The sequence below is a fragment of the Quercus robur genome, chromosome 1 (assembly GCF_932294415.1).
Source record: "Quercus robur chromosome 1, dhQueRobu3.1, whole genome shotgun sequence".
NCBI classification, from domain to species: Eukaryota; Viridiplantae; Streptophyta; class Magnoliopsida; order Fagales; family Fagaceae; genus Quercus; species Quercus robur.
Window position 1 is genome coordinate 34,445,505 of NC_065534.1, and position 9,262 is coordinate 34,454,766.

The window sequence follows — 9,262 nt, forward strand, 5'->3', positions numbered from 1 at the left end:
ATCGTATTTTTATTTTTTTAAGAATAAAGATTATTTGATTAGATTAGAGGTATTTTTGATATCTTTTGAAGTTATAACTAACTTTCTAAATCCTTTTAATATATATATATATATATATATATTCTAGATCCACTTAGAAACCAAGTGAAGCTTCTAGTGTGCGTTTGTTTAAGCTTTTAGGAGCTGAAACGCACATATTTATAAAAGCTGAAGGATTTTATGCATTTGGCTCAGCCTAAAACGCAACTTTTTGAAAAAAGTTGCGTTTTGGGCCAAGGAAAAAAACGCGTTTAGAACGTGCAAATATTATGGACCGCAGGAGGTCCATAAACCAAAACGCGCATGTGCATTTGAACTATACCGTTGGGCTGGATGGTCAATTATGAAAATACCCTGATAAAAATTCATCAGTTCTCACGCCTGAAGTTGACTCTCACGCCTCTCATCTCATCTCTCTGCTCTCCCTTTGCATGAAGCTCACTCTCACGCCTCCCATCTCAAACATAATCAAAATACAAACTCAAAAACATAATCTTAAAATTAATCAAACCACAACAATAAAAGCAAAAAAATTCTTGCTCTCATAAAACTGATATAATTTAAACAACAAATCTAAATTCAAAACAACAACAACAGCAGATCAAGAACAGAAAAAAAAAAAAATTGAACAAAAAAAAATGATCAAGAAAAAAAAAAAAAAAAAGCCAATATGACCCCTGGTTGCATGCACTCCGCAGTGAGAAGGAGGAGCAACGGTGGCGGTGTGGTGGAGCAAAGACGATTTCTCCTCTCTCCATGCATGACTGTGTGTGTTTGAACTTTGAAGATAATGACACCAAAAGGCAAGCAAGATTATGGAATCAAGTATCACAGAGAGAGCTAGAGAATTTATGGAATCAAGTATAAAAAATAAAAATAAAAAAAAAAGGAAGAAAATGAGAGAGCCGGAGAGCTTCTGGAATCAAGGGGAAGTAAAGAAAAGAAGAAGAAGAAAGAATGAGGGAGCTTCTGGAATCAAGTGGAAGTAAAGAAAAAGAAAAAGAAAAAGGAGAGGATGTACTAATGGTATACGTGTGTGGTGGACAAAATGCAAGAGAAAAAGAAAAAAGAAAAAAGAAAAAAGAAAAAGGAAACGTATGGATGAAAGAAAGGCAAAGAATTAGAAATCACAATTTAAAAATACTACCACAATATTTTCACAATAAATTTTAAGTAATTAGCTAATATTGGTGAGTAAAAGTATAATTTCAATGGTGGGTTGAAATTAGAACTAGTAACAACTTTCCATATAAGATTTTGTTATGATTCTTATGAAAGTATTGCAAAAAATATTGTGGATGTTACACTTTTTGTTGAGAAATATAATTGTTGAGAATGAATAGAAAAAGAAAAAATAAATATTAAAAAAGAATAAATTTGATTAAAAAATAAAGATTAAAAAAATGGATAGGCAAAAGATAAATGTCACTGTTGGTTGTCTAAATAATACAAAAATTTGTCTAACCTGCTGGAGATGCTCTTATATATATTGTCATTTTTGGTAATTTATCCCTCAAATTGCCACTTTTATAAGTGCTAGCAAAACATTCAGCTTTTTCAAAAAACGCTTTTTAACAGTTTTTACCAAATACTCAGTTTTTTGAAAATGCACTTTTTCATTATGCACTTTTTGAAAACTCCATTTTTTCATTATGCACTTTTACAAAAAACTGAACCAAACTCACCCTTATTTTTTTAAGAAATAATTACAATATATTGCTAAATTCATAGTTTTAACTATTTCCTCTCTAATGAAGCTAAAAGTAATAGGTGACCAAAATGAAATTTTTAGACATATTTGAAATTTTGTCGCTAGTTGTTATGCTATTGTATTTCTATAAATAAACTTATATTTACCAAAAAAACAGAAAAAAAAAAAGAAAAAAAGAAAAGAAAAAGTAATCATTATAGTAGAGTGGTACGTACAATTTCGAGTTGGCCACAGCTGGGGACAACAACCACTGATGCCTCCACACTGTTAAAATAGAAGCAAACGAAGGAAAGAACACAACAGTTTTCATGTGGTTTGGCCATGAAAGCCTAGGTCCACGAAATCTGTCCTATATATGTTTTATTTTGCAGTGCTTTCTTTTGTTACAGATATTCCTTTATATACATGAGTATTACAGACAGGATCCCTAAAGATTTGCAATTTCTGTATATGAATACAATTGTTGTTTTTCTTGCTTTCCTTGCGAATTTGATTCTCTTTCTCCTAATTCTTTGCTGATGAAGTTGGTCACTTAATTGCCATAATATTGGTTTAGTCTCCCTCAACAATGGGGTTGGTGAGCTTATCATATTTTAATCTTCTTAATACTTCATCTCAGTGGATGTCCATAACAACCAACTTGCGAAGAAGGAATTCAGCTTATGATTGCCTGAGTGCTTAGGTGAACAGATTAATTCACTGGTTGTTGATTTGTAGAGACATATGCAGTCTGGATATATAGCATGTTTTGGAGTTTCTCTGGCATTATGTAGCAATCTATCTTGATATGTTTTGTGCGTTCATGTGATTTTGCATTAGAGAAAAGAAAATTACAAAAACTAAGAATATTGAATTAGTGAACACATAGTTCAAAAAGTGCATTGTTGGCATTTTATTGATAAAACCTAAAATTCTTTAGACAACAATTTATTACTCATATCAAATAAGTATTTTATTTAGGAATTTGACAGCAATGAAATTTCTAAAGACACATGCCTTAAATATAACCATATTAGGACTACTAAATAATTGTTGTGTATTATTTTTCACAAAAATAATGAATTTGAGTGAGGCTTTTAAAATTTGTATAACCTAGATCTATTTGTAATGCTATTGTTTTTTTATGAGATACTGTACTACAATTTTTTTTAAGTTTGTTAAAGATTTTTTTTAGGGGGGCCAATTTATAATTTTTGGAGACCAAACTCTTACTATAGATGAATGCTAAGTGCTAACAAATATCAACAAGGCCTACAATATTTGCAAAACCGTTCAAGCATTATATTATAATATCAAATTGAATCGGTTTGGTGCTCATCCAAACTTAAGAGCAATCAGCAATAACCTTATCCTTCTAAAAAAACAAGCAATAACCTTATTGAGTAATTAAGCATTTTTAAATGGTTCTTTATTTCAAATTCCAAGGTAAAAACAATCCCAATGGATTACGGAAAACAGTAATGCATATATGGGTCCTCACCTCTCCGTAGCATTGCCCTTTTTCCATGACCCCCGTTTTGTAGACCTCATAGGAGTGCGTTTTATTCCGTATAATCACAATCACAAGCTTCAAACTAGCATTAACTTAAGCCTCCAATACAGTTCTTAAGCCTCCAATACAGTTCTTTTTAATTATCATTGTCCTATAGATCGGGTTTTAAACTTTTAGTGTTGATTTTCATTGCCTCTAACAGTATAATCAGTATTGCATTGACTTGTCTGAAAGGTCCAAGACAAACAAAAAGCTGTCCCAGACCATGTCCACAAAGTACCATTGTTGCAATGTGGCAGCCTTAAGATGTACATGTGACAAAGCTGAAAATCAATAGAAAAAAAAAACACCATTTTTAAACCCAATGCGCAGGTTTTTTAATTTTATCATAATACACACATGTGATGAAAACAGGTACGTTTGTAGTAGTAGCACTGTTGGACCGAAATCCATTACTCATTAGACAATCGAGATCTTTCCCACACTAGAGCGTAGAAACATAACAGAAACCAAGACAATAAATAAAGTCACAGAAAGATTTAAGAGTATCTATAGCACTACAGAGAGATAGAAAGACAAAGAAAAAGAGTTGTGGAATGTTAGAAACTTAGAATTGCTTTGATGTGGTGCCCTCTTCTTTGAGATTAGTGGCTGTGATAGGGAAGAGTTCTAGAGTCTGGAGGGGTCTAGCGCAAGGTGGAGAACTTGGACCCGTTTCCATCATCATCCAATCATGGCCGTACATTTTCTCCATCTCCAACCTCTGTGGAATATCCTCCTTCCACGTGTAGTTCATCACTTGTGTAGATGCAACTCCACCTCCTCCCTATTCCAAAAAACATAATCAATAAAAGAATTCAATCACTTGTGTTTATTATTTAAAAATCTGATTTTTCTTTTTATCTCTAAAAACTTTAGAATGACCTTATGGGTATGTTAGTTTTATAAAATTGTTTTAGGAAATAACTCATTCTTTGCCATATGCCTATGATGGGCTTTACGAAATTGTTTTGGAGATTTTATAATTCCGAAATTCAATTAATTTTTCACTAATAGGACTAGTTATATAAACTCATATCAAGTTTGTTGAAGCTAAAGTATATTTTCAATTAGTGTGTTTTAATCCAAAAATTTCATACACCCCTTTGAATAAATGCTTTCATTATTTTTAAAATTTCTTTATCCCTCTCTCTCATGATTTCTTTTCTTGAAAATATTATTTAGTTTTCATTATTGAAATTGCATGCACTCATGTTTAATATAAAAGCAGGACCATAGTGTTAAAAATTACTAAAGCTTTATATGATTTTTCCCCAATTTTTTTCTTTTTCTTTTTTTGGTTTATTAGTTAAATATTTCTGTAATAATTTGAGCTAAAGACTTTGATTTAAGCATAACCAATTTGTTGTATATCTCGATAGTGTTTTTTTTTTTTTTTTTTTTTTTTTTTTTTTGAAAATTTAATCTTAATTATTTTTTTTGTTAAGACTCCCAATTTTTTTAAAGTTGTTTGGTATCTCTATATTTTAATTTAATATAAATTTAACCATTCTTTAATTACACTTACCTATGAACTTTAACTCGTTAAAACTAACACTCATATAGATTCATCATGTCATTGACATAAGACTGTGCTATCTTATAGGTTTTTTAAAGTATAAAAATATTAATGATATTCATGCAAATAATAGTTCTTGCCACATATGAAGGATTTCACCAATTTCCTATATATTGTGCGTACATAATTTATTTTAACCTAAATTTTGAAGAGATGTAGACTGAAATTTTTTTGGTTATGATATTTATTTACTGTTATATACTGTTTCCATGTCAAATAGTTATATATAAAATTTAAAAAAAAAAAAAAAAAAAAAAAACTTGTGAAATATTTTTAGAAGCTTATTCTAATAAATGTTGTCAATCACAAGTTTTTCAAGTGAAGGTATCTATAGATATAACTTATATTAACCAAAATAAATAAAATCAAAATAAACAAAGAATAATTGGATAAGGCAGTGTGGATAAATTAAGAAACAATCACCAAGATACATGGGGCATCTAAACAAGTTTATATTGTGCGAGTAGGGGTATTAGTCAATAAATATAGAATTGATTGGAATGATAAAACTGAAAATAATTTGATTGATGATTATTCATTATGTTCATGTTCATGTTCTGATAACAAGAAGATGATACAAAGCTTCTTCATCACCAAGCCCCAAAACTCGGTAACTCGGTTGGTACTTATGCCCATACTTAATGAAGAGAGTGCAGGTTCGATACCTTGGATGTAGTCCCTCTAAAATTTTAAAAGTAATAATATAAAAGAGGAAAAAAACAAAGCCTTATTCAACCAAAAGAATATAAAATTAAAAAAAAAAATAGAATCCCCATCCACATACAAACACACACAAAAAGAGGAAGCCACATAAAGTCCATGCGAGAGACTGTTTTTGCATGTCTTTCCACATGAAGAGCATGCAAAAGGCTGTGCTTGCATGTCTAACCTAGCTAATCATTAGTTGGATGAAGTCAGGTAGACAAACCAAATCCATAGTCAATATTTGAAAGAAAAGTTTACCTATTCACTGTTTTTACTTTTCATAGGTTATTTTTGTCTTGGAATTTACCGGCCTCAAAACAAGACAGACAAGATATGTAGTTAATTTAGCAACTGAGAAAAGTTATAGATGCCCCAACAGTAAAGCATCTTATATTATAATTATAATTAATAGGGAGAACAATAAACAAATATTGTATAAATATAATCAAGATTATTACCTGAGGAAGAAAGCTATTTGAAATGTCATAAGGAAATTGTGGAAGAGTAGAAGAACCAGTAGAGTAGTCGAGGTAGCCTTGAAATTGGTGGTTTTGCTGATTGAGTTGATAATAATAAAGTTGCTGTTGTTGTTGTTGCTGCTGCTGCTGTAGCTGCAATTGCCTAGTGAGTTTCCTTCTGAGTTTCTGTCTGTCCCTTGCCTTGTGGTTCTGAAACCAGTAGAACACATTCTTGCCTTCAATCTTGCCATAGAAAGAGAGGTGGGTTGTGATCTTTTGTATCTGAGAAGCATTGGGAGTTCTAATCCCACTTCTGTACATCTCTTCCAAGATCATGAGTTGCTCTGGGGTTGGGCACCATCTTGAAGAGGCTGCTGGGGACATTGTTTGCTTTCTTTCTTTCTTTCTTTGACTTTAGCTATGTGTGTGTATGTGTTTTTCTTGGGAGGGTCAAGGGGGCTTAAAAGTGATGATAAGGTATAAATAGATGGAAAAAGAGAAACGTACAGTATAATAGTGAGTGAGAGACAAAAAGGAAGAAGATCTATAGAGAAAGCAGATAAAAATTAATAAGAGGTTAAAAGGGTGAGAAAAAGCAGTAATGTTGATTGGTCATGCTGATGTTTCCCTGTGAGGGGCATTCAATATTGTAGGTGATCACCCATGCGCGCGGGGACACACACATACACATTCACACTCAGAGAGAGAGAGAGAATCTGTGAATGAGGGAAAACTGAGTGAGGATGTAAAGGTCCTTGAATGATTATGTCATCATCACCTTATTATTTACTTTCTCAACAGAATGAATAAGACACAAAAGCTGTGAGACTGATTCAGACGAAAGTCTCTTCTTGTTACCATCGGGTACCACCAACAAGTTCAGCCAACTTGCTGTTGATGCGCGTGATCACCACGCTTCACACCCTTATCAATATCATGAGTCATGGTGCATGCTTTCATCATGCTAATGCCTAATGGAATGAAACCATATATAATATATGTTTTCCCTTCCCTTATGCCTTTTTAGCTTCTTTAAACAATTTCCACCTCACAATCCAACCTCTCTCTCTCTCTCTCTCTCTCACACACACACAACCAGCCAGAGACAACCTCTCTCTCTCTCTCTCTCTCTCTCTTTCTCTCCCAATCTAACCAGTAATGACTCTATGGGGCTCACAGTGGCATCATTGTACTGGATATGGTCGAGATCAGCATTGCTCCACTTGTACAACCCAGTCAAACATTGGGTTTTGGGTAATTTGCTTCAGTTGGTGTTGGGTACTACGTATACGGTATAAGTGTTGGGTCATGGGTTTTTGATATGATTTGGTATATGATTTTGGTAATTTCCTTATGTATGATGAATTTGGGTTATGTTAGTGGTATTTTCAAGCTGTGTTTTAAAAGTTTTTCACTACCAACCAAACACATAAAAATATTTTTTAAATTTGTGAATAAACACGGTAAAATAAATTGTTTTCACTAAAACATTTTTAATTGAAAATGTTTTACATCAAAACAAACGCAACCTTAAACACACAACTTTTGTTACAATTCTAAGGTTATTGATTCTGAGTGATAAAATAAAAATAATATATTCATGTGAAAATGATTGTCAACCATTCATACATGATTGATCACTTCATCACATTATGACAAATTGTGGCAAATGTTGTCGTTGTTGAAGAATTTTTGTTTAATATTTATTCATCTTCAAAACAAAATTTGCTTGACAATGAAGAACCACGCATGTGTGGAATCTACCATAACATAAGATGTGAATGTTAGGATCATATTTTCTATGTATTGGCTTATCTTTTTACAAAATATACTTTACTTATAATTTGGTAGATCTAAGATGAGTTTAATGTATCAAGAAGTATGTTGCACAAACATAACAAGTGGTATCATTAAAGACATAAATATTGAACGAAGAAACAAATGAAGAAAATTTGAAACAGTGAATCTCGACACTACTCTTGACACAAGCTTAACACTAGCAGCTATCAAGACTTAATGAAGAATTTTCAACACAAGCTCGATCTATCGAGATCTATGATTTTAGAATTCTCAAATCTAAATTTCAGTCCATGATGACTTTGATTGCTAAGGTTTCGTTCACTAAACCTCTAGACCATATAAAAGTTTTATTTTAAAGTCATCAAAGACACAGAGACTTAATTAAAGAACTCATACATTCTGTGAGAAGCTACTGCATTTTGTGCACCTTAGGATTTTGTAACCAAGTGCTTCTAGATCTTCAATTAATGTGCTTTGAAATGAAGAACTTTGTAACCAACAACAATCAATTAGTTGTTGAGAGTTAATCACATTCTGTGATTTGTGCAAAGGAAGAAGTCTCTACAAGATCAAGTCCAAATGGGGATTAGAGCAAAGGTTCAACTGTAAGTTGGTATTTTGGGATAGTTTAGGGTAGTGGTAAGATTCCTTATACTTATAATCGCTTGTTCTTAATTAGTGTATTTTTGGGAATGGTGACTTGAAAATCACCCGGTGGGGTTTTTGCCTTGCATGAGATTTTCTTCATTTGTCAACAAATCACCGTATTAACTTAATTTCCGTTGCACTTAGTTTATTTGGTGATTTGTTGATGCCTCCACAATTTGCATGTAATTTGACCTAATTAATCAATTTTGGTAATTAAATTAATTAACCGGGAACAATTTATTTTAACCCAACAATGAACAATCTTCAAACTATGGAAATGGTTTGTTTAATTCAAGGAAATTGAAGATTAAATTTTTGTGATAATAAGGTTGTCTTAATTGGTACCTAAAATTTCTAGATATGATAAAGACATACAAGGCAGCTCAATTACCATGTTAGTCGAAGAGAGCTCCTGTCCTTTTTGTTGGGCTTTATGGAGCCTAGTTTTGTTTGATCCGGTTCGACAACCCAACCCGACCCGAATAATATTGCGTGGTTTTTAATGGGAGATTTACTGAGGCTTAGTCCATGAAGCGGAGGCTTGGGCCGAATTTTTAGGCCCGTTTTTATATAGAAACCGACTTTGGTGATTAGGGTTTAATTGTGAGTGTTGTGGCCATGTTTTTATTGTGAGGAATAACTGTAGCTACACTCTTGTATTTTCTTCTTCCCTAATAATAGTGAAATCCCTACAACTCCGTAGGTATAGGCAAATTGTCGAACCACGTAAATACTGTCTTGTGTGTATGATTGTTTTTCTTTGGCGTTTGTTTTCTCTATTTTTTTTTTTT

General features: G+C 32.3%; 1 protein-coding gene across 1 annotated transcript; it reads right to left on the minus strand.

The window, feature by feature from the left end:
• Positions 1-3,679: 3,679 nt before the first annotated feature.
• LOC126714120 (WUSCHEL-related homeobox 3) lies at positions 3,680-6,651 on the minus strand. Its single transcript, XM_050414126.1, has 2 exons — positions 6,024-6,651; positions 3,680-4,068 (listed from the first exon to the last, which is right to left on the minus strand). Exons 1-2 carry the CDS (start codon positions 6,405-6,407, stop codon positions 3,850-3,852), a joined length of 603 nt encoding a protein of 200 aa, XP_050270083.1. The 5' UTR covers positions 6,408-6,651; the 3' UTR covers positions 3,680-3,849.
• Positions 6,652-9,262: the final 2,611 nt, after the last annotated feature.

Coding starts and splice junctions, on each gene's coding strand:
- LOC126714120 (XM_050414126.1), bottom strand. CDS start 6,407: ATGTCCCCAGCAGCCTCTTCAAGATGGTGCCCAACCCCAGAGCAACTC. Junction 4,069..6,023: donor CAAATAGCTTTCTTCCTCAG/GTAATAATCTTG, acceptor TTTTTGGAATAG/GGAGGAGGTGGAGTTGCATC.